At 44.1% G+C, this 26,515-nt stretch overlaps 2 protein-coding genes across 5 annotated transcripts in view; both read left to right on the forward strand.

Annotated features, from left to right (window-relative positions):
• stox2b (storkhead box 2b) overlaps window positions 1-17,644 on the forward strand; it is a 97,369-nt gene extending 79,725 nt beyond the window's left edge. For all 4 annotated transcript variants that reach the window (XM_063190797.1, XM_063190798.1, XM_063190799.1 and 1 more), the window contains exons 3-6: window positions 6,229-6,963; window positions 10,061-10,314; window positions 10,842-12,496; window positions 17,015-17,644. In XM_063190797.1, coding sequence (XP_063046867.1) covers window positions 6,229-6,963; window positions 10,061-10,314; window positions 10,842-12,496; window positions 17,015-17,207 — 2,837 coding nt within the window. In that variant the 3' untranslated portion in view covers window positions 17,208-17,644. The remainder of the gene's footprint in view (window positions 1-6,228; window positions 6,964-10,060; window positions 10,315-10,841; window positions 12,497-17,014) is intronic.
• A 4,905-nt stretch (window positions 17,645-22,549) lies between these two features.
• LOC134439849 (long-chain-fatty-acid--CoA ligase 1-like) overlaps window positions 22,550-26,515 on the forward strand; it is a 37,083-nt gene continuing 33,117 nt past the window's right edge. The window contains exon 1 of the mRNA XM_063189754.1: window positions 22,550-22,609. The gene's annotated coding sequence lies outside the window, so the exon portion shown is untranslated. The remainder of the gene's footprint in view (window positions 22,610-26,515) is intronic.

The following is a 26,515-nucleotide window of genomic DNA, read 5'->3' on the forward strand; positions in this document are numbered from 1 at the left end:
CGTCGGCAGATTTAAAGCTACATGTTTCAAGGGATGACGGTGGGAGTCCCTCAGTCAGCAAACGCACGTCTTTTTTTTTTTTTTTTTTCGAATTTCGAATAACATTCGAATAGTGGCCATCGAATTTCGAATAGTGTTTTTGGCAGAAATGCACATCCCTAGTCAGTACACAATCAGTATGAGGATGAAGACATACAGTACATCACGTTTTTTGACATTGTGCTTTTGCCGTAACTGTGCCACCTCAAATATTTACAGCAGTTTAGATGTAAATATCTATCATAGAACCATGTCTATCCATTTTTGTCTAGTCTGCATTGCATCCACCGTTTTTTTCTTAATCTATTAGGTTGTCACATGCCACATTGCAATGGCACTACACAACTACAAACTAAAAGTCATAGCGATTTATTATTACATGTTAAACACAGTATTGCAATAATATGGATTTTCATTTTCAACATAATAATTCCCTAACTGAAATACAACACACAAGCATCATAAACCAGTCACATTTATCATAAACGATTCAACATAGAATATTGTTAATCCGCATCCTAGTATGCCTTCTTCCTTTGTTTCTGCAGACTGTGGACATTGATTCTAAAAATATCTTAGCACCAGACTGTTCTAGTAGTAATAAAGTGAAACTAGTTTGTGCTTTTTCAGACCTCTGTGAAACTAAGGGTTGTGCAAACCCCCCCAACATGTGACATAAATAAAGCTAATTTAATAACCCAAACTAAATCCTTGCACAAGACAGCAGTTTAAGATTCTCTAACCAAGGAGACCCTACTCTGCGGGCGGTCTACAACTATTGACTGCACATGTATGGACTGCACATTGCACATGTATGAATATACTGCTTTTCTAGTTTTATGTATACGATAAATAATGATTTTGTTCAGAAACATAAAGCCTTTCCGGTTTTTGCGCTTGTTGACTCCACAGCTAGCATGGGTAGGCTTTGACATCCTCCTGCTTTAGTCCATTTGCCAACTGCTAACGCCATCTTACAGGTTTTTAGTTGTGTGCACTACACAAAAACTATATCGGCTTGTAGCTCATAATGGGTAGCTCCGTCAGTCAATCAGTTGTTCTTCTTGCTGTTTTGAGGAGCTGCATGTGACATTGGTCTGTTTTTCAGCTCAGTCCTGGAAACCATTGGATGACTGAACTTGCTGCATGGTCTGATGCTTTGTGCGAGAGGTCAGGGCCAGCCAGCCCTGCAATCAGATTAGGATGACTGTATGATTCAAGGCACTAACCCAACCCTCCTAACCATCATCCACACCCAATGGAGATAATACCATACATGAATGAAGCCATGCATCTGTCATGAGACTTTTTTTCTTTGATTGTAGGGTTATACTGACAGAGAGTATGTAACCTCTTTGAATTCGACATCACCCGGAACCAAAGGTCAAACTGACTGTCAGAAACAGTTTTAGCTTTTTCTTTAAATATTTGTCTGTACACCGTACACTAACATGTCAGCTACGTATTTTGATTGATAACAGGGAGGAACAGAACAACAGAAATACAAATTGTCTGATATTTCTGAATACAGATTGTGCTTTGCAAACAAATCCCACAAGTAACATTCACTAAATATAGTTTATGCTTGTATGTTACCAGCAGGATAGACCTCTTGTGTATTTGGGAAGGTAAGGCTAGACCTTCCAAATATGGCCTGGTGCTGTGTTAACTGGGCTAATTTGAATCAATATCTGATTGGAAACAAACAGGGAAAGGGATCTAATCTCTTTGTCATTTACAACAGATTGTGGCCAGTGTGTACTCTAAAATGCATTGCTGTCCCAACATTGTTTAAATGTAGCCTTTGAGTTGAAGTATTGAAACAAGAAATAGATCCTCAATCTCCAAAAAGCATTGCATTTGTTGTAAGAGTGGACAGACAGGTGTATTTAAAGTCACTACTTAATAACATCACTTGTTTGGCTAAGCAGTAAGGAAAAAAACAGAGCATAAAAATCTAGGATATAGAGGTTTGCTTGAACCATAACCTGCCATTCTGTGAAAGAGATGGTGGGTCTCTTTTGATCAGAACTTGGTCTTATTCCAAAGAACCAGGTATAGCAGTTCTTTGGGAATCAGAACTTGGTATGATTCTGAGAACTAGGATTTAGTGGTTCCCTTTGGACTAGAACTTGCTTTGATTCCGAAGACTCACTTTTGGCCTGAATTTAGTATGATCATGAAGAATCCGAATATAGTGGTTCTTTTGTATGCTCCAGAAAAAGACCCACTTCTTACACAAAGACGGAGGTCCTCTTTGGGCTAGAGCTTGGTTTGATTCTGGACCTGATTCCTGTCCTTATCTCCAAACTCTCCATGACTGGTGAGGGCAGAGTCCATTTTGGTTCTCTTTTGATTAGAACTTGGTCTGATTTCAAAGAAGCATTTATAGTAGTTCTCTTTGAATCTGAAGATTCCGAGTAGTGATTCTCTTTGGACCAGACCTCGATCTGATCCCGAAGAATCTCTTTGAACCAGAATGTGGTCTGATTCTGGACCTGGTTCCTGTTCTTATCTACAGGCTCCTTGGCCAGTTAGGACAGAGTCCATTTTTAGAGTCCTGTCTCTGTGGGAATAGCCTTATAGTGCTCTGATTTAAATTCCTCGAGCCGAAGGAAGAGGGAAAATAGAGGCTGTAGTAATCTACTCTAGCCAACCCGACTGACAGAAAGACTGGCATGATGTAATGGTCGGCAACCCCCCAACAGGTTCAAGCTCTCCATTTTATATAGAGTAGGAGCCCGCCGGTTTGATCTTTGATCCGTGTGTGTGTGTGTGTGTGTCTGTGTCTGTGTCTGTGTCTGTGTCTGTGTCTGTGTCTGTGTCTGTGTCTGTGTCTGTGTGTCTGTGTACATGCACACATGTGTGTGTGTGTGTGTGTGTGTGTGTGTGTGTGTGTGTGTGTGTGTGTGTGTGTGTGTGTGTGTGGGTGTGTGGGTGTGTGTCTGTCTGTCTGTGTTAGGGATGGCACAAACCGCACCGAAAACCGAAACCGTACAATTCACACACATACCGAACCGAACCGTGCAATCCATTGCAAACCGCAATTCATGTACTGCCCAGAAAAATATGTAAAACAGAGATTCTAGGAGTATCTTATCCAGTCTCTCTGATTAAAACATTTGCGTATAAGACCAAATCAGAGGATGACACAATTAAAATCACACCATTTTCACATTATAAGCCTATACAAACCATATGTAGGATATTTAGTGATAAGTCCGATTCTATTAGCCAGTGCACCATTTATCATGAACTAAAAAAAAAGAACCGTAGAGAACCGAAAACCGTGACCTTGACACCGCAATATGAACCGAACCGTGAATTTTGTGAACCGTACCACCCCTAGTCTGTCTGGATGGATGGATGGCTGTCTGTCTGTCTGTCTGTCTGTCTGTCTGTCTGGGATAGCTGTCTGACTAGCTTGGCGGATTATGTGTGTTTTTGTATACGGTATGTGTATCCATTTACAAAAACTCCCCTGACACACATGAACGCACACACACACACTCTCTCTCTCTCTCTCTCTCTCTCTCTCTCTCTCTCTCTCTCTCTCTCTCTCTCTCTCTCTCTCTCTCTCTCTCTCTCTTCCTTTGTCATCATCTTGAGGTGGAGGTCACACAGATTCACGCAGCGTTGCGGAAGAGATTGAAGATTGGAGCACAGGGGGAAAATCCCTGCACATCCAGCTTTTCTAACATGCACACAATCTGTGCACCGCCACAGCCACTAATAATGGGAAGAGAGACTCTCAGTGCTCCTCAACACCAGCCTACCGACTCCCAATAAATGTATGCTGCTCTGATTAGAATGAAAACACTGATGTGCCATGCCCCGCGCTTTTAATCAGCCTCCCAATATTGCAGTGAGAAACCTAATGGGACTTTACAGAACAGGGAGGCTGTTTTTGTCTTCTTCCGCTTTCCTCTTCCTTTATTTTATTTTATTTTATTTATTTATTTATTTAGAGCTACTGCAGTGTGTAGTGTAGTGTAGTGTAGTGTAGTCGCAGGCCGAGGGGGGTTGCATCACATGGGACCAGTAGAAAGGGCACCATGATGAAACAGGGAGAAATCCAACTGCTTTACATGCTGCAGCAGAGTGACAGTGCAAACGCTCTACTCTCTTTCTCTCTCTCTCTCTCTCTCTCTCTCTCTCTCTCTCTCTCTCGCGTGCGTTTTCTCCTCACTCCCTCTTTCTCGCACACACATACATTCTCACTCTCTCTCGTTCTCTCTCTCTTTCTCTCTCTCTCTCTCTCTCTCTCTCTCTCGCGCTCTTTCCCTCCCCCTCTCTCCTCTCCCTCTTTCTCGCACACATACACATTATCTCTCTCTCTCTCTCTCTCTCTCTCTCTCTCTCTCTCTTTCTCTATCTCTCTCTCTCTCTCTCTCTCCCGGTAGCACAGACCCACAGCAGCTTAGGATAAGAGGCGAGCTGGGTTTTTTAAAGCCCTGCGTCAAAGATATTCCCATGCCCCGAGAGAGAGACGAGGGGAGTGAGGAATTCATCTATAAATAATTGATGACTATTGATAAGAGAAACACCATGAATGTAATCCACAAGAGAATTGGGGAAAAAACAAACCAACTGGGGAAAAAAGCCAAATACTTGGCATGCACATTTAAATTTCCAACGCAACTTTTTACTTTTTATTTGATTTTCAGTACATCAAGTTTGAACAAGCTAGAATGTTTTTTTTTAATTAAGTGATGAAACTGATTCATAAATCTATTAATTGATCTATTAATGATAGGCCACTTCCCACAATTATTTATTTACCATGGTTTGTTTTTTTGCATTACATTTATTTACCATTTTGATTGTTTGTGTATTTATATCTCTGTAAGCCTGTCACTGGGCCTCTGGCAGCCTTGGGAAACCAAGCCCTTTGCTCTGTGCTATATATTGGCCATAGAAGCTTTGGCTAGACAGTAAAAAAAATGTAGTCTGTACAATACTTAGTGAGTACTCTGGGACCAAATGATCTAGAGGTTGTTAAATTGACGCCTTAAGAATTGAATAACACTGCAAAATTGTCTGTGTATGTAAAGAAAATAATTTGCTTCTTAAAGGTATGGTGTCAGCTATTAATACACCATACACCCACCATTGCGCCATAATTCAATTGTGGTGAATCAACTTGAGGTCATTACTCTGAACTCTGCCTCTGTTCGCTGATTGGTCTTGTAAAGATACAGTGTTAGTCAAAGTTGTCAGATGAATCAAACCCTAGACTGGCCTCTCAAATATTAATATTATGGTGGTTTATCGGTAAAGCATGACTGACGGGGAAAAACAGTTAGGCCTAAGCCAGCTTGTCAAACCCAGAGTACCATTCTATGAACAAACTAATCGGATCATACCACATGTGGGCATGTTAATAAAGGCAACTGAGTCTCCCCTTGCCACCATCCTCATCCCATGCTCCATACGTGTCTCTTCTTCCTAGGTGTTCCCACTCCTAGCCCAGAAAAAAGACACCATCTTGATCAAATATGTCACATAAATCTAAAACGGCTTGCAAAATTATCAGTTATCAAAATATCCTGAATATCCCTGAATTTCCCCCGAGATCAACAAAGTGTACTCTACTACTCTTATCATCCCCATCACCATAACTCCATTCTCCATATGTGTCTGTCCGCAGGTGTTACCCAGGCCAGGCAACAGTTTTAGGTTTGGCGGCCGGTTTTGCATTGACCTAGGCGCCTGGAGCGACATAGACGCAGCTTTCAGGCTCATGAGATTTTATATTTTTTTCATTAAAAATGTTAGCACTGAATGAACACATTCTAGTGCCAAAGGAGGGTCTTAGCTTTTAAATGCAACTAATTTCATGTTTTTTGTGCTTCGTAGGCTGAGAAATTTAGGTTTTTATAGACTGAGGGCACCTTTTCCCACAAAGGGCTTAGGCATTTAGCAGTCGTTTTTTTGCAGGTGCCTTACAGTAGGCTAAAATGAGTTGAACACTTACAGTGCTTAGGCTTAATGTCATGTACCGGTTTTGGGTCACAGTATAAACATGGCTAATCATCATCGCTATCACCCTGACCGCATTCCCTGTGTGCGTACGTGTGTCTATATCCGCAGGTATGTCCACTTTTAAGCCCAGAGATGCTCTAATCAGGACATAATCCTCACCGTCACCTTGATCTCTTTCTCCTTCTGCGTCTCTCTCCTCCACAGGTGTGCCCACTCCTAGCCCGGAGATCCTGCGGCACACGCTGAACGTGCTGGTGCGCGAGCGCAAGATCTACCCCAGCCCTGAGGGCTACTTCATCGTGACGCCGCAGACCTACTTCATCACGCCCTCGCTCATCCGCAGCAGCAGCAAGTGGTACCACCTGGACGAGCGGATCCCCGAGCACTTGCAGCAGCAGCAGCAGCAGCTCCTGCAGCAGCTGCAGATCCCCCAGCTGCAGCAACAGCAGCATCCGCAGGTGCAACAGCTGCAACAACAACAGCAGCAGCAGCAGCCTCAGCCGCTGCAGCCGGTGCCGTCGCCGCAGCAGTGCACGTCGCCGTACTCGGGCACCATGACGCCCTCGTCCTCGGGCTGCGTGCGGGAGCGCTCCTCGCACCACAAGAGCCAGCAGCACGGCGTGGGCATGCCCGTGGCTGAGGCCTACGTGATGGGCTACCGGGAAGAGGCGTCTGCGTCGTCCGGAGGGCACCATCACCACCACCACCAGCATCAGCACCACTCCAACTCCTCTACACTGCAGCGGCGGGCAGCCAAGGAGCAGCAGCAGCAGCACCGTGGGGATCCGCACCCCTCACCCCCCACGCACCACTCGCCCCAGGCCCTGCTGCCGCCCGGCTCCACCGACAAGAGCAAGAGCACCATCAGCTTCCCCTTCAAGCCCGAGACCATGGTGCACAAACACAAGGACAGCAGCAGCAGCAGCCAGGGTGGCGGAGGTATCTATGCTTGATGTTGAAGATCATTCTTCATTTTTGTAGTTTTTACCCCCAAGCACAGTTATACGCTTATAATAATAATAATAATAATAATTGTATTTGTATAGCACTGTGTCATACAAGGCATGTAACTCAAAGTGCTTAACAAATGGGAAAAAAACATTGTTAGAGATAGATTTAAAAGGAGAGGTATAGAGGAGAGGCAGAAAAAGCAGGAAGGCAGAGGAAGAAGAGATAAACAGAGAATGTAGAGTCATAAGGTCAACGTAGGTTAGGACCAGGATTCTTAGATGTGTAAGGTCCATAGTGGCTGGGCCTATCATAAGTCATAGATAGTCACACAGAGATTGGGCGCTCAGGTGCGGCCCCTGGTGGCATCAGGGGTGAGGAAAAACTCCCTTTCCCTTGATTCATAGTTTGTAAGGGGGAAAAAAAAGCTCAGTGAGGTCTGAGAAAAAAGACCCCCTATAGTCAGGAAGAAACCTCAGGCAGAGACCAGCGGCCACCTAGGGGAGCCCCCTGCCAGGGCTGGTTGCGAGTAGTAAGGGCGCTGCGGTAGCTGGGACACTATGACGCCTTGGCAGCTAGGAGTTGGCAAGGATGAAGAGGTGGGTCTTCAGCTGCTTCTTGAAGGAGTCGACGGAGGTGGCTGATCGGATCTCGATGGGGAGGGCGTTCCATCTCTTGGGCGCATAGCAGGCAAACGCGGCGTCGCCGATCTTCTTCTGCGGGGGGGTGGGGGTCCTTAGCAGCTTGGCATCAGTAGACCTGAGAGCTCGAGCAGGGGCATAAAAAGAGAGCATGTCTGAGATATAACTAGGGGCAAGTCCATTTAATGCTTTAAATACTGTGAGCAGAATCTTAAAGTCGATTCTGTATGAGACAGGTAACCAGTGCAGGTCTGCCAAGACAGGAGAGATGTGCTCTCTCATTCTGGTTCTTGTTAGGATTCTTGCCGCAGAATTTTGAATGAGTTGCAATTTGTCAATTAATTTTTTTGGGAGACCAGAGAAGAGAGCATTGCAGTAGTCTATCCTACTGGTGACAAAGGCATGAATAAGTTTCTCAGCGTCTTGTCGGGGGGCCAAGCCGCGCACTTTGTTGACATTTCTAAGATGGAAAAAAGCAGATTTTGTTATCTTGTTGATGTGAGGCTCAAAGCTCAAATCCGAGTCTATGACCACACCTAGGCTAGTAACCTTATCTTTAATGTGCATGCTTAGGTCACCTAGGCTTGAGTGGAGTTTTGCACGTTTTTTCTTAGGCCCAATGAGCAACACTTCAGTTTTATCCTCATTTAATTTTAGGAAGTTACTGTTCATCCAATCTGTGATGGCAGACATGCATTTAGTCAAGGCATGAATGGCAGTGGTTTGGCTAGGCTCGACAGAGATATATAGTTGAGTGTCATCGGCATAGCTATGAAAATCAACATTGTGTTCTCTGATGATGGAGCCCAGGGGCAACATATAGAGAGAGAAGAGGAGAGGGCCCAAGCAACTACCCTGAGCAACTCCAAAAGGCACATCATACTTGTTGGAGACGTATTCTCCGATGGTGACAAAAAACTGCCTTCCTGTAATATATGTTTTGAACCACTCTAAGACGTGACCGGACAAGCCTACCCAAGATTCAAGGAGGTCAATTAGTATGTTGTGGTCTATCGTGTCAAAGGCGGCACTGAGGTCGAGGAGGATAAGTGCTGAAACTTTGTTTGCGGCAGTGCTGAGCCTAAGATGTTCTTGGTCCTAAGCTTCTCTAGCATCTGCCTTTAAAGCGTCTCTGAAGTTATCAGGCAGCGACCATACTCGTCTGAGGAAAATATGCAGTTTTGGTCCCCATTAGCGTTAATGTAAATGAAAAATGCTTTGCACAGAGTACCGCCACTGTACTTATCTATCAGCTTTGATATTTTCTGAGGTGGGAGAGAGCATGACTGTAGATGGCGACAGGAAGTTTGGTGCTGTTTGGCAAATGTTAACTGACATTAAGGTGAATTGCTGTAAGTGCTTTCCTCCCATAGGTGCTAATGTGAATGTTTCCCCCATTTCCAAAGGGCCATGGCCTTGTGACCCAGAATACCCATCTATAATGATACTGTCTTTAAAAAAAAACATTTAGGATATTCTGTGAATATAGCGTAATTCTAATTATTACATGGCTCAACATCATTCTTTAGAATGCGCGGCTGACTTGATTGGGGCTCCCCAACTTTTGCACATCTGTTATATCTGAATAACAGACGTCGGTCTATAACAGACCGCTGTCACTGGCAACAGACAGAATGTGATGTCAGCTGATTTTGACACTTGGAAACCTACTGAACTGTGCAAAATTCAAAGTCTCTTGGCCATAATTGTTGTCATAATTATGATGAAATACAGCAGGAAGATATACTTTATATGAACTTTAATTTTTGGTAGTTCAATCACATGACAACTTCAAACAATCATACTGTCTGCATTTTAAGCAAACTTTCTACAAGCATCTAAGTTAGATGCGTGCAACAGAGAAGCATCTAACTTGCTAGATTCTGGTGCAGTTGGGTTAGGGAGAATACAGGAAAAGGGCATGTATGTACTCAACCTAAGATTAGCTACATATGTAATAAGCAGGATTACATTCAGCAAGGTCCCTTTCCCTTTCCCTTTCGTAGAATAGCACAGAGAGATCAAACCCTCCACTTCGCGTCGGGGTCCTGCATCTCTCTGTCGTGCGCCTTACATATAGACCCCTACATAAAGACATTATCTACATATACACTGTACGCTTCTGCTTTTTGTACTTTGTACTCTGTATTTAGCCGGACCGAAAGCTTGGCCATAAAAAAGAACAAAAAGAGGATTTGAGAGGGAAGGGTTAGCAAAGGGCCCGGGCTGGGAATCGAACCCGGGTCAGCCTCATGGCAGGCGAGCGCCCCACCGGTTGACCACGGCAGGGCCACAAAAAGAGGATTTAAGCGTGCAGACATTTTTCTTCTGTTCTTCTGTTTTTCTTTTCTGTAAATTAAATTGCATGTCATTCTGCTGTACTCTAACATGTGTAAAGTCAATAAAGTGAATCTAATCTAATGTAATGTAACCTGATGTAATCTAAGGTGGAGGGGTGCTCAGCGGCAGCAGTGAGAAGCAGTCCAAGAAGTTTGGGCTGAAGCTGTTCCGGCTAAGCTTCAAGAAGGACAAGGCCAAGCAGCTGGCGACCTTCTCGGCCCAGTTCCCGCCAGAGGAGTGGCCCCTGAGGGACGAGGAGACGCCCACCACGGTGCCGCGCGATGTGGAGATGGAGATCATACGCCGCATCAACCCCGACCTGACGGTGGAGAACCTGGCGCGTCACACCGCCGTCATGAAGGTATGAACTGCGATTGGCAAACTGGATTCAGAAGCTGTAATCCAGTGCCACACATTCCGGAAGACCTTGTTTTACCTTAACAGTTGCGGTAAATAGGCATTTGGAATATTTGGCACTGGATTCCAGCTTCTGTATCCAGGTTGGCCATCATGAATGTTGTAATGTGGTTCTATTGCTGAAGGTATGCTGCTTCATTCACATTCAGCTTTTTAATCTAGTGTTTGATATAAACTGTGTGTGAGTTTATGATAAGAATGACCATATTGAGACCTCCCATGCTGCGATGTTTATTTAGCTATTCTAGGGGTGCTTGTGCAGATGTGCTAGCGTTTCATATACTGTTCACTTGTACATTTTGTAATCTTTTAATCCTGTTTAGCTGCTTGTCTGTTTATGTACTTTGTTGTACACAATGTGCATTAGTTGGCTTGCCCCAGATGATATCTCACTCTCACTCTGTGTAGTGCCATTAATAATCCTCTGTTTGTCTTGCTGTCTGTCTGTCTGTCTACCTCTCTTCCTATTAGCGTCTGGAGGAGGAGAAGGCACAGCGCAGCAAGGCCAACTCCTCAGCGCAACAGAGTGGCCGCAGCAAGCGCAGCCGGAGCCACCGGAAGGCGCCGCAGAGCAAGCCCTCGCGCTCCCACAGCAAGCCGCGGGCGTCCCGGGGCAACCCGTCCGAGGGCTCCAACCTGGACCTGGCCGGCGACCGAGGAGGAGGCCTGAGCGAGTATCGGGACTACCGGGACTATCGCTTCTACAGCTCGTCGCTGGTGCGCTCACCTCGCGAGGCCATGTACTCCATGGAGCGCAACCGGGGCAAACACATGGTCCACAGCAACCCCAACATTGTGGAGTCACACTTCACTACGGCGCCCGAGTGGGACGTCTCGGGTGAGCTGGCCAAGCGGCGGACTGAGGTGCCCTTCCCCGAGCCCTCGCGGGCATCCAACCACCACTCCAAGGTGCACCGCAGCCACAGCCACACGCAGGAGCGCAAGTCGCGCAACGAACGCTCAGAGAAGGCCAAGGCCCGCTCCCGCTCCATGGATAACTCCAAGGGCCCACTGGGGGGGGCCTTTCTGGACACGCCGGAGGACTTTGAGTGCAGCCCCGAGGACGGAAGTCGTTACTACACTGACGATGGGACGCTACGGGCCTCGGCCCAGGCCGCCCACTTCTCCCGGGGCCTGCTCTCTGCTGCTAACGTGAGCCCGGACGTGTATGTGCCTGACATGGGGAGGGCAGCGGCGGCTGCGGCAATGGCGTCTTTGGAGAGCGAGGGCTTCTGCCAGCCCGCCGTGCAGCGGAGCAAGAGCCGCGACAGCCTGACGGCCTACAATGAGCTAAAGAGCGGTTCGCCAAAGTTGTCGGCCACCGAGGAGAGCTACTTCCAGTGTGGCACGCTGGCCGAGGGCATCCATCCTTCGGGACCCTCCTCCCTGCCGCATGACTTTGCCATGGTGGACGCCCTGCGCATGGGCATGCACTCGGAGCGCCAGACGCCCATTCTCGCCTCCCTCCATCCTGTGGATTACAAAGACGATGCCTCAAAGGGACAGGCTGGACTGTCCCTACAGGTGCCTACCACTCAGACCCTCGAGCCCTTACCCAATGGACGTTTCTCGCACCACCCCACCTCAGAATCCAGCAAGGGAGATAAAATGGCAGAGGCCTTTAACCAGGACATGCTGCTCAAGCCGCCCGAGTATGTAACAGAAGGCGGCTACCCTGAGCTTGGCACGCTTTGCATGAACGCCACCACACACGCCAAGCCGGCCACCGACGCCATTGGCGAGACGGGCCAAGAGCGGTTTGAGAAGCCGCGATCGGTGCCACCCTCGCCAGGTCGTGACCAGGCGGCGTGCGGTACCTCAGAACCCTCAGCCGCCGCCGCCAACGCTTCTTTCGACTACTACAACGTGTCGGACGATGATTCGGAGGAGGCATCTAGAAAGGCAGCCCGTGAGGAGAAGGCCATGGAGGAAGGAGGCACCATGCAGTGGCTCCTAGAGAGGGAGCGCGAACGCGACCTTCAGAGGAAGTTCGAGAAGAACCTGACCTTCCCCTCGGGCCCCAAGGAGAGTGAGAACGGCAGCAGCCAGAAATCGGCCCACTCCACGAGGCTCGATAGCATGGACAGTAGCAGCGTGACCGTGGACAGTGGATTTAATTCGCCACGGTAAGACACCAGTCCACCTCAGGTTTGGGGGAAAGGCCTGTTACATTACACATGGTACTACACCACTGATGGTTAAGGGCTGAGGTGGTTTTGTTTTATTCTGTGAATATGCAAACTTACAGTATGTAAGTATGTTGTGTGATGCTGCGTTTGATCCTCCTTTCCAAGACTCTTCCTATGACAGAGAATTCTACTGAAGAATTCAAGTGAAGTCATGTATGTTTGTTTGTGGCAATTGCCTGTCAGACAAAAGAAAAATAACTTTTAAACCTTCCAACCATGATTTAATTTTCTCACTAAACCACTACCTGATTTGTTTTTTGTGTGTTCTTGTGAATTTAAACATTTGAAGACCCTTTTTTTACAGTCGCTTTTATTTTTGATGCTATGTTCTTGGTTTGTTGTTAAGTATTTGTGTGATTTTGTTTGTTTTGTTATTGCAGACCAAGTCAAGAACCCTTTCATTGTGTTTACTCCATGGTCTGACTTAGGGTTGCATTGTTTGTTGGCGTGTTGAGAAAAAAAAACACAACAAAGGGATAAAAATCCACAATTTCAGATACTTTGTTTACTTTCCGTTTACTCTCTGGTTAGTCTGTTACACTCAGTTTTCAAAGCTGTGCTGTCATTGTGCACTACTGTATCAAAACATCACAGCCCTCCTATAGTACAGTCGGAGGTCGTCCACATATGCAATACACTATGCCTTACATAGCAGCACATTCTGTATGTAATCCTGGCGACCACACTAGACCATGCAACCCGAGATCAGTGCACCCCTTGTTCCTTGTACTCCCTCATCACCCCTTCATTGTGATACCACTGAACTGCAATGAATGTAGTGATGGTGACTCCCCTTCCTGTATTTGCTCCCTCCCCTACCAGCTGGTAGTCTTCTGTTTATATTTTGGGCAATCTCTTAAAGATGTTTTTTAATGGTTTTGTACTACACCTACAAACGGCATTGATGTTTAAAAATACTTGGAAGCATTGACTGAATCAATGTTAATTGGTAGTGAATACCAAGTCTGTGACAGGAAAAGTCTGTCCTCTTTTTTTGAAGGTGCACTGTGTAGGATGATGGCCAGAGTATGTATTGCATCTATGCTGCTCATTGAAACTGCGCTGCCTATTGCCAAATTGGATCTCTTCATAAACTAAATAATAAACTAATATTTACTAGTATGACGGAAGTATAGTATGTTTTGCAGCTAAAATGTGTATTTCTGGAAATTCAAAATGGCGAAAATGATAAAGATCCACCTTTTCATGTCTGAAAAGTGCAGTTTTCTCAGTCAAAATGAATACTTAGAGTTTGTTGATGGCCGTAATTATTCGTGAAAGATGTAAAAATTTTGAATGGGCAGCATGAATTCACGGAAATATTTTTTATGGAAATAAACTACTAAAAATATTGTACAGTGCACCTTTTAAGTTTCAGCAATTATAAGGTAGAGTGAGTCCAAATGTTTTCCAGTGTATGACCGGCACAAGGCTATCAACACACACCATGGCAATGGGTTAACCAACGTCCATTGGAGCCTAAGCTGACCCTCACTAATGCATTTTGGGTTCAGCTGTGGGTTCAACTGTGTTTACATAGAGGAGGGCATATTAGGGGGAAGTGACTATGGGTCAAACGATCCAAGGCATTGTGCAACTTCTCTCAGGTTAATTTGACTTGCAGCTGGGAGTGACTGTCTACATACACACACACACACACACACACACACACACACACACACACACACACACACACACACACACACACACACACACACACACACACACACACACACACACACACACACACACACACACACATACATGCACAGCCTGCATAAAACGTGCCAAAACCCTGTCTAACTTGATCAGTTTCATGCAGTCTTATTCATGTTCTCAGACAACTATGATTTGTTAGTTTCACAGCACCCAGCCTGAAATCCCACCGTACCCCCACCCTCAAGTGTTCATCTGTGTATTTTTAAGTTGCAAATTAAAGTATGTTTTTTCATAGTGTTTTACGTCATCTGTGTTGATCCCTGTGTTGTTTTGTCCTGAATTCATTGCTTTTCCCATCACTCTTTCCTTTCATATTCCCTCCCTTTTCTCTTCCCTTTGCACAATTAAACTCATAATTACATGTATGTCATTTGAAAGAAATACTGATGCAAATTCCGCTCCAGAACAATTACCATCACAACTATCATCAGGGTGGTCTTATTCCTGTGATCAGTTCACACCCTCTGCTCTCTGTAGGCTACAGTCACACTTAGGTCTCTTATGCAGACGATGAGTGTTAACCACATCGGGAAAAAAACTTGTCAGCACAATTAATTCATCACATCTTCTTGACAAGTTTTGTGAATTTGCAAGGATTTGCAAGACCTTGAATCACTTTGCTCAGTCTGAAAGTTGACATTGAGCCAAGTTTAAAGACTTGTTTGAATTTCACACGAGACGTGAAGACTTTGCAAGCTGTTATATTTCAGGGAATTATACTAGTTGACAGCTTTTCAACACCTCATTTATTGGGAAGATTCGTGTCTCCAGTTTGAAATTGTCTGGCTGACTTGTCTGTGCTTTCTTCTATTCTGTGTTGAACAGGAGAAGATCATGACTAAACCCAGATGAGCATTTAAACACGTTTCATCTTTGACATCACTGTAATTTTACCTTCTCGTAAGAAGGCAACTGGAATTAGCTGGGTCTCTTCCATCCAAATTAACAGTCTGATTTTGCAATGACACACAGGCCACATATAATCAGACACTAGTTTCAGTAATTGCCTAACAGTAATAGCGTTGAACACAATTATACTATTCATTGCAAGTATTTTAATGTCAATCTGCACATGTAACATACTGATGCTGACAGCCTATAATGTTCCACACAATCAGTTGACTGGAGAGCATTTGATTAAATTACCTCATTAAACGATTGGACAGACGTATATGATTTCACACATGACGTGCACACATTGCCAGCTGGGACTTTTCAAAGTGAATTTTAACACAGCACAGCTTGTCCCTGCATTTTGGATGGAGAAATGTTGATGATTCGTCCCTTAAATCCACCATGGGTGACTGCTTTGCTCTGTCATTGCTGATCGATTGACTGTTTTTGTTTGATCATCAACCCTTTTCCAGAATCCAACAGCACATTGCTTAACTACTGGCCCATATTAACTTCAGTCAACAGCGAAATATGGCAGTAAATTTAGTCAAGCCCAAATCATGCTCCAATATGCAGTAATGGTGCGGGAATGTGTTGAGAATGTGTGTGCCACTCTGCTTAGTAGGTCTGGATCTTATTTGGAATTGTCATCAACAGATCATTGATATTCCGAGACCAGACATGTGCCTTTGTTTTATCATTGTTGGCCTCATATTAGTTTAGAGACGTCTGCATTTTTTTGTTTTTGAATATGGAAAATTGCAATACAGTTAAGGCTATGCATGACAGCAAGTGTAAAGTTTACTAAACTGCTTGAGCAATGTGAAACTCTCTTAAAGGTGCACTGTGTAAGTTGGTGTCCAAAGTAGGTATGGCAACTATGCTGCTCATTGAAACTGTGCTGCCTAATGTCAAATTTGATCTTTTCATGAATATTAACAGAGTAATAAGCTAATATTTACTAGTATGACCAAAGTACACTAAGTTTTGCAGCTAAAAATGCCTATTTCTGGACATTCAAAATGGTGGCCCATGGAGAAGACCCCTCTCTTTATGAATAAAAAGTGCAATTTTCCCAGTCATAATGAATACTTAGAATTTGATGGTGTTGGTAAGTGTTTGTTTAAAAAAAAAAAAAAAAAGGTAACATTTCTGAATGGGCAGCATGAATTCTGGAAATTAACTACAAAAGATATCACACAGTGCACCTTAAACATTTAACCCCGCATCAATCCAACATCCAGTCATTTCTCTCATCTTTTTCACTTAACAGTTGTGTAGCCCACTCTTTCCCCCTGTCATTTTATGTCTCCTTTCATTTCCCTCCTCCACTCCCACAGGAGTCTTCTGGAGAGCTGGGATTGTGTGTCTGTCTGTCTGTCTGTGTGTGTGTGGGTGTGTGTGTGTGTGTGGGGTTTTTTCTTTTTTTGGGGGGGTGGGGGGGTGGGTTCAAGCCTGGATGGTGTCCTAATTTCCCTGAACAGGAACCATATGAGAGCAATCAGCCTCTGCCTCTAATTTGCCCTGTCGCGGTTCCCCTGTGAACACAATAAAGTTTATTTACAATCTGACATCTTTCTTAAAATAAGTCTGCTTCCTCCCCCTGTTGGCAAGCTGGATCCATTAGTTTGTACTCCAGTGCCACATATTCCAAATGATTTGGTTTTACCTGTCCAATTCAACCAGCACATCATTCAGTCATGCCAAACAATAGGTCTTTGGAACATAACTAATGAATACAGCTTGGCCATCGTTGTCTGTCTCACACTCTTCCTCTACTTCTCTCTCTCTTTGTCTCTTATGTCTTTCTCTGTCTTTCTTTTTTGTTGTTCCTTTGCTCAGCACGCGAGAGAGCCTGGCCTCCAACACCTCGAGCAACGTGGACAGCAACCGGCGGCAGAACCTGGCCCTGAGCCCCCGCCACTCCAGCGGCAACCCCCCACCATACCCCTACCGACACCCCCCGGATGCTCCCCAAAACACTAACACTAGGACTACTGAAAGGACACAAAAAGCCTCTATCACAAGTGTATAATCTCCCGCCACCCCAACACAAGCTCAAGCCCAGTGTATGTAGGATGTAAGAAGACCTGGGTGGAGGTGGAATGGCTTCCCTCCTCCTCATTATCATGATCATCATACTCCATCTTACCACTTAACACCCCACAAACGACTCTTCTCAAGCTGCCCCCATGTCAAAGTTGGAAAAGAAAGAAAGAAAAAAAAATACCAGCAACAGCCTGTGTTCACCACACAGCTTCTTACGTGGGTGCTTTTTAACGACATAAAAAAACACACAAACATTGTATACACTCATATTTAAAAAGAAATACAACACAATAAGATTTGTATGGGAATCATCTGACTTTAAAAAGAAAAGAAAAGAAAAATAAAGAACAAGCCCTTTGTGAGCCACCATGCACGGCCTATTATAATCTACGGGTAAAAATCTCCACTAACTTAGCCAAGTCCATTTTGGTTTCTCTCTCTCTCTCTCTCTCTCTCTCTCTCTCTCTCTCTCTCTCTCTCTCTCTCTCTCTCTCTCTCTCTCTGTGGTGTATTTGGCATCGACTGTCTCAAGTCTCTCTTTAATTGTTATCATTATTATTATTATTATTTTGTCCCCAGCAATCAATGGGTTGAAAGTCTGCAAGTTTCTTTTCACTCAGGTCAGACGTAGTCTCTCTCTCTCTCTCTCTCTCTCTCTCTCTCTCTCTCTCTCTCTCTCTCTCTCTCTCTCTCTCTCTCTCTCTCTCTCTCTCTCTCTCTCTCTCCTCTCTCTCTCTCTCTCTCTCTCTCTCTCTCTCTCTCTCTCACACACACACACACACACACACACACACACACACACACACCTCCAGATGTGTAGAGTCATCATCTGCACACATGCTGGAGGTGGTCTTTCTCCCATCCCCCTTTTGCCTGCTGCCATGGCTGACCCCATACAGATGTGTTGGGGTTCATTATTGTTTCTTTTTGCTTCAAACGCCAATCGTTGAGGCCGTTTTGCTGGTAACAGTACTGCTGCTGCTGCTGCTGTGGTCTATGTGGTTGAAAGAAAGTAATTTCTGAGGACTTTGTAACTGTATGTTTACATTTTTATGATTAATTAACTTATTTATTTTGTTTGTTAGTCACAAATGAATACCACACAATCTCAATAGCTGTATGTAAATATTTCATTGAAGTCATTGTGGTGACTTGAAAGACCCCAAAATGTATACTTAATAACACAATTATTTTGTGTCTCTTAAAAAAATGGATAATCATTATTTCTCTCAATTGATATATGATCATAATTATTTGAATCACCTTGTGTGTATAATTGTTCTTTTTTCACTGCTGTCACCTTCTAAATCCCAGTACCATAGTGTACTAGACGTTGTTTTTGCAAAGAAAAGAAAGTCAGTTCATGTAAAAATGGTTGACTTTCTAAAAGAGGTAAAGGTCTGCAATCCATCTAAGGTATCCCCTCCATGAGTTGTGTAACGTGTATTTTCAACATGCCAGTAGACCATCTCACGTTGAAGCATGGAGAGATATCTTTGATTAGTAAGCTCACCAAGTATTTACCTCATCAGACTTAAAGTATAAACACACTTGAAATTTTTGATACAGTGCCCTTCCGGTGCTAAAAATCCAATAAACTTTTTTTGCTCCCTTTGGAAAACTTCACTTCCAGTTAAAGAAAAAAAATCCTGATAACTTTGTTCTCCCCTTTTTTTTTGGAATTATTATTTGACATTTGAATTTGCATGTTTGGATCTGAGCTCAGAAATCTCGCTGAGCAGCGACATCGGACCTACACTGACTACTGCACACAAATCTACCTCCTTAAATGTGTACGATGGCAAAGATAGCCAACAGTGTTGGTTTCTTTTTCCGGTCAAACAACAAAAAAATTCACTTGTCAGCCAGTTATCCTCTGAATGTGACAGATTCACAAATGGACCTTTATATAAGAGAAGAAGAAGGAGATTAAGGAGAAGAAGGAGAAGAAATGAAATCAGCTCACTAGTCATGTTAAGTGCTATTGTTTCCTGTTGTAATCCTCACACAAGTAGTGATAGATTAAACTATCAGGCTATTAAAAAGGGTTGTTGTGTGACACCCTTTTAAATCTTCATGTTGCGGTCGGACACTTCAAAATCTTTTTATGTGGATAGGGGATTTCCATGCATACTTCTTCTTGGATGGATGTTTCTTCAAAGATAAAAAAATATGACATTGTAAATTATATTATAGAAAAGGACACATTTCCATTTTGCGAGCAACATTTCTGTCCTCTGTCCTGTAGTTTTCCTGTCATCAAATTAAAAAAAACTTTAGGGAGTGCAAAATATAGCTTTTAACTGTTTGTTCATGCAGTTTCCACTATATACATATGTATACAAATGCATTTACAGTAACTCTCTCAAACAGAATTGTTTTGTTGCCAGGATTGCCTTGTAACACATTTGCACTAAAAAGACCTGGCCCTCTGGTATATATTAAAACACACATACAAATCCATCCAAGAAGGATGTCCTGTTCTTACTGAAAAGTGTTTCATAAGGAATAGCTCACAGACTGTCAATGGAACGTCTTCCCTCAACGTTAACGGATTTCTAATACTGCTCAGCAAAACATGGTGTCATGATGTTTCTCTGTCATGCTTAGTATATTAAAAAGTTAAAAAGAGGGATTTTTGTAATGTCTATAATATTCCAAGTCCCTATTTGTGTAGTTTTGGTGTTTACTGTAATAGTGTAAACAGTTATGATCTACCCTCAGGGGTCTGGTGTTACTTTTTAAAACAATAAAAAATAACATGTTTGATTACACCTTAAACATTCTGGTGTTCATGATGAATGATTGCTTTAATAGGTCCAATCATTAAGTGGGCTTGCAGAGCAAGGCCCGATTCTAGTAATCCCTAAGTACAGTTTATTATTATGCTTGCTTGATTCTCTTGTGCAGGGCAGTAAAAATAGAAAATGGTCTCCTCCTAGGCCTTTCGAGATAGAGACACCGTTCAAACCGTTCAAACGTTTTTGGCGATTTTGTGCAAGTTTGGGTCCCCATTGAAAACAATGGACGGAACCTTCGTGCCAGGCATTCCAGCCCTCTAGGGATCAGAGTGCAGGAAGCTTTTTTTGCTCATAAAACATCAACACTTTCACCTACAAGTTTAGTTGACGTGTTGTTAGCGAGCTCTATGAGATGTCTCCAGTCTGTGAACGTTTCATATCCCAACTCCCATTACTTTTTAAATGGCAGGTGTGTAAAAACGGCAGGGCTGGCCCCATTGTTTTTCCCATTGACTCTTGAAGTGCCTTGCTGAAGAGGTCAGCACATCTTCCACAAGAGGTCCATTTGTGACTGAACCGTTTAACCTATAAACTTCATTCAAAGACTGTTAGAAAGATCACATGTATGACTCCAATCTGTGCACAGGACATGTGCCAATTCTTTTTAGTTTTTTTAACAACAGCTATCTAAAGACCTAGAAACAGTTTTGGTTCGGCCCTCTGCCTTAGAGCACCATACTAACTGCCATACAGTCAATCAGAACAGGTGGAGCCAATATAGGGTTCCATCTCAACTGTCACTTTCTCTCAACATTCTATTCGTAATGAGCACCTGCAACTACAGTTCCATAGAAATATTAGTTCTATGCTACAGTTCTAGAAGTCTATTGTTCAGCTCTTCAATGGAATCTGATATTGTCTTGCTGGAATGTTTACAACAGCCAGCTGCTTCGCTCAATGGTGAAGGTGCTGGATTAGAGATATGGAGGTTGAGAGTTCAAATCCCACTCCGACCCATGTTGATTTTCAAAATTATATCATATGCAGTGTTCCTTCTTAGCCAACTTAAAATACCATGTATCTCATTCGGTATCAATGGAAAAGGTGCTGGATTACAGATATGGAGGTTGGGAGTTCGAATCCCACTCGGACCCATGTTGATTTTCAAAATTATATCATATGCAGTGTTCCTTAGCCAACTTAAAAACGCAGAGCCAAAAGGCAAGCCCGCTTCCAGCATTTTCTGTGAGAATGCAATCTAGTAGTGTCGGTCACGAACCGTTCGGCTCTAAGAGCCGGCTCTTTGAAGTGAACGACAGGAACCGGTTCTGCAATGGGAGCCGTTTTGGGATTTCTTTTTGGGAGCCGTTTCTGTTTTTTTGTTTGTTTTGTCCTTCTCTCCCCCTCACTCTCATTGTGTGTATCCTCTAAAAGTGCCAGTGGATAGAGCAGGTGTTACAGACACACTCACAGCGATCAGAAATGCATAGTATGTATTAATACCTTTTTAATTTACTTTGTATTTGGGTATGTTGGGTCATTATTAATGACTGACTATGATAAAAGTGTTGTTCATAAAGGCTTTTACACACCATACACTGCCCAAAGTACTTCACAATGTCAATAATGAAACAAAATGTAAAATAAAATTAAAACTTTTAATTTATTAATTATGTAAACATAGGCCTATATATATAGGGAGCCGTTTGAGAGCCGAAAGAGCCGGCTCTCCACAGTAAGAAGAGCCAATAGAACCGCATCTCAAAGAAGAGCCGAAAATCCCAATAATTCAGTGGTTCTTAACCTGGGGTGCGGGCACCCCCTGGGGGTGCGCCAGAGATTCCAGGGGGTGCACAGAATTTTGTTTGTGTAGAGGTTGTGACCAAAATTATACTTGCAAACATTATAATTAGGCCAAATTAAGTCCAAATTAAACAAGTGTTGGTTCCCATTTAAAGTCATTCAGGTAGGCCTACTGATTCATGTCTCAAGCAAGAATCATTGTAATTAATCACTCATTTACCATTTTTTAGTGCATATACACACGTAGAAGTTTGTGTTGGGGGTGCGCGGCGTGTCTTCGGCACAGGTAAGGGGGTGCGCTAAGAAAAAAAAGGTTAAGAACCACTTCTAGTTATTGACCTCTGCTGTCCCATTTCCTTGTTTTGAGTGGGCATATGACCAAGCATAGCCACTAGAGAGCGCTCTTGCAGCATGTAAAAAGCATAGGTCATAATCCATTGTGATTAATGTTTTATTGGGCAACGTTTAGAGTCACTACGAAGTTTAGCTGATTTGGAAGGCCTATCTTCATGTTTTCCATTTGGCCAACTGTAATGCACAGCACAATCAGAGAATGGATTTTAAAATGAATCAGCAGAGGTAGAGCAGATAGAGCATCTGCTTAATGTTTTAAAACGTGTGAAGACCGCGTCTTTGAAGAGTTAAAGTGAAATTACTTTGACCTTCAGCATGAAAGCCATTGTCAATGAGTGCAATGTGTTGATGGAGGAACTACCGAATAACCAATGGAAAGGCTGCTGTCAGTGAGCACGTACCTGATTGGATACGCACGGCGTCAGAGCATAACATGCCGCTTGTTCAGTGTCACTGGGACCCGCGTGTGTACTTGACGACCATCCAAAAGGTTAGTAAAGTTAAATGTCAAAAAGTATTTTCCCATCCATGTTAGATGTCTTAGTGGTGGCTGTTTTGTTTATGCAATAAGCCAACTGGTCACTGCAATGGTGAGGCACATGGATCACGTTTGAACACGTCAAACATGTATTGAAATTGAAAGTTTTGTCGCTTCTATCGGACGTGGTGATTTTTTTTTAATGTTGAAGTTGATGTTGACACCATCTCAGTTCTGTGGGTGGGATGGGCTGCTGCTGAAATCCAGACAGTTGTCAGAAAACGTTTTTCTGTGAACTTGGTGCTCAGTGACGGTCAACAGTGTGTTGGTATCAATGCAGTTATCCAAAATAACAGCATGCACGTTTCCTCTTTTGTCGCAGAAACAGAATTTGACCGCGTAAAGCTGAACAACGTTGTTGCATAGCACTGTCCATATTGCACTTAATCTGTGCACACACAAACTGTAAACATCCACTTTTTAAAATCTCTATTTTCTATGTGACGACGAGATCACATAGCGCCAACCAACTTCACGACAGATAATATCACTGACTGCTAATGTAATATCTGCACTACTAACCGTGTACGACAATGTTAAGTGAAAGTCATTGCATCTAGTACTAAATTACACTATGCCCCTCCTGAAATGGCCAGGTCTGTCACGTCAAGGTAGCATGTTGAATAGCAAGTGATGACTAAAGGGGAAACCAAACGTAGACAGCTTCAGGTATCAGCAGTGAAACCAGCAGCTCCACGGTACAGCGTCATGTCTTAAAAATAAAAACAGTAGAGGTACTTTTCAGTAGGCCTAGTTGGTGAGGCAGTACGCTAAAAGACACCAATCTTTGATATATCTGTCAGCCAACTCCAGTCACTTCTTAAATAGATCTCTGGGTTTACTTCTCTTGCAACAGTGTCTCAGTTGTGTAAGGATTTCCGATCAAAACCATAAAGGCACCAGCCAAGGACAAAACAAAGACCAAAGTCCGTGTCCTTGCTCTTCAGACAACTTATGTTGCTTAAGGCGTTTTCCTTTAATCGTGAATTCCCTGGAGTATGGGGGGGGGGGGGGGGGGGGGGGGGGGGGGGGGGGGGGGGGGGGGTGGGGGGGGGGGGGGGGGGGGGGGGAGGAGATCTGTTGCCCCTGCTTTTCACAATTCTTGCTACCACTTTTGGTACAAACTGTATTGTGTTAACTTGTCCAAAGGTGACCTGGGCCCTTTTATGACCCTGTGTTAGAGTCCAAGATGCTTGGTGTTGTCTAATCTGGGTGTAAGGTTGCAAAGCCTGAACCGTGCATTCCTTCTGAGCTTTACACTTTTTTTTTGACTTTTTAGTTTAACTCATCTTTGTTGTGGCCTTTGCAACACAGACTAAATAAATGTCTACCCATTCCATAAACTTCAATAACTAAGCTTAAGCCAGAATTGACTGTCAGAATGGGCTCAGTTAATACAGTCGCATTAGCATGGAGAACAGTCAACTCATTGCATTTACGTGTGGATCTTATTTTCTGAGGCACAACTAATCAATTTTTACATTGTGATCACAATTTGAACTGATATAGTTAGCAGATCAATTGTGCTGCTGCAATTAATTATGCTTTTTGCAATCCTTTCCCAGTAGTAAACATGATCATATTGATTAGTTTTGTTTTTGCCACACTCCCTAATGTCTTGCAGTAAAGCTTGTCAGAAGTAGATTATCTTGCATTTCAAAAACATTGAATTAAGTCACTGAGAGGCCACAACTAGAGTTGACCCCAAATTGGTTCTAATGTAGTACAACAGGGTGCAGAGATGTGAAGCTTCAAGCTTGTAGCTATTTAGTGGGCAGGATTGTGAAAAAAAAATCAATACTGTCAGAGAATGTGAAAGTATGACGAAACCCATATCGTAAAGCTATCTCTGTTTATCTATAGGGACCATTAGATACATTAACAGGTCAGCGGCGGTTGGGCTTTGATACGACAAAGACGATAAGAATCAGCAACTCATCCCCAATGACCCCCTCCAGAACACCCAACAACTTTGGTCCCATTCACAGCAGTCTTTTTAAAAAAATGTAATGGCGTGCTTTTAGTTTGGGGGTCAGCGTTCAGGCCATCTGGGCTGTGTCGCTGGAGGTGTAGAATTTGCAGTGTAAACACATGTACGCCGAATGAAAAGAGGCCAGGTGTTCAGCGGGGAGTCAGTTGACTTTTTTTTTTGTAAGGTACTTTCACGATAGGAAAACCAAAAAAAGACAAAAGAGAAAGAAATTAGGGAGGTTTGAGGGAGAGGGACTGACTTGTGTCTGATTTTTTTTTTTTGAAGATGCCGTGAAGGAAGACAAAAGAAAGAGAAAACGACAAAGAAGGGAAAATGGAGGGGTTGGGGCCAAGTGACTGACTTGTGACGCCTTTTTTTAACAAACGCACAGGGAAGAAAAACAAAATGAAAGGGGACACAATAGGGAAAAATGGAGTGTTGAGGCAGAGTGAGTGACTTGTGACGGCTGTTGTGCATGTGGCGTGATGGCGGACATGGCCAGGCTTGGACAGTGTGGTCTTGTCTGCTCTGCAGTGCAGCTGTCTTCTATGCTACGCTAATCAGCGGTCCGGGTGGGGGGGGTTAGGAGGGGAAGAGAGTGTACACTGCTGTACTGCAAGAGAACCGGGCCTGTGTGTGTTGGAGGAGCCGTCAGCTGCGTGCGCGCGCGCACACACACACACACACACACACACACACACACACACACACACACACACACACACACACACACACACACACACACACACACAGAGTTCTCTTTCTCACACACATGCACACATGTGGCCTATATAGCAGTCTGCTGGTCGTCACCCCAAGCGCGCACACACACACACACACACACACACACACACACACACACACACACACACACACACACACACACACACACACACACACACACAAACACGCAAACTTGCACCCTTGACACACATGGCTTTCATACTGTGGTGAGGAACATATATTTTCCGTATGTTTTTACATGTCCAACAGGAATTGTGAAAGGTGTCAAACATCTGTCGCTCAGACCTCACTCCCCACCCTACACACACATGTGCACACATAACTTACACACACACAAACACACACACAGAAACGCATACCGGCGCACACGTTCAGAAATGCACATGCGTACATGCACGTACTCTGTGCACACATACACACACAACGCACACACGTACTCTCATACACTTTTCCCTTCCACCGCGTCACTACGAATTCTCCTGGCGCATCACCCGGTTTTAAATAGCGCCCGTCCCGGCATAGGTCCCCCTCTTTAGCGCTCTGTCTGCTGTTAGGCTCTCGCCCAGTGGGGTGATTTGCTCTCCCTGCCTCCTCCACCCACAGCCCCTCAAACTTGCCATTGCACTTGCAGCCAAACTCCCTAACACCCCCTCACCCACTACGTAACCATCCCCTACCACCTCCGCTTCAGTGCACCCACCTCCACCCCCAACCCCCCTCGTGTCACCCCTGCCCCACTGCGCCATGTTTAGCATGCCCCTGGGATGATTGGGTTACCTTTGACCTGGAAACCATCAGGAGGACATGAAGGGACAGTGTTACGAGGTGGGCGAGTACGTGATGGGATGTGATGAGATGAGATTTCTGATCACTGATTGATGATTGGTACACACAGTGATTGGAAGGCACGCACACACAGACACACACCATGATCAAATCACTGCTTAGACTAGTTCTTAACCTGGTGCCATGCTGACTTAACACTGTCAAGGTAGGTGATTGTTTGCAAACACACACACACACACAGACTCAAATTAAGTGATAAGCCGCGTGGGTCAATGCATCACACACATCCTTTAGCTAGCCTTTCAGGGGGCCCCTATTGGTCGGCATGGACCAATCAGGCCACTGGAGGGGCTGGC

This window comes from Engraulis encrasicolus, chromosome 23 (genome assembly GCF_034702125.1).
Source record: "Engraulis encrasicolus isolate BLACKSEA-1 chromosome 23, IST_EnEncr_1.0, whole genome shotgun sequence".
Lineage (NCBI taxonomy): Eukaryota > Metazoa > Chordata > Actinopteri > Clupeiformes > Engraulidae > Engraulis > Engraulis encrasicolus.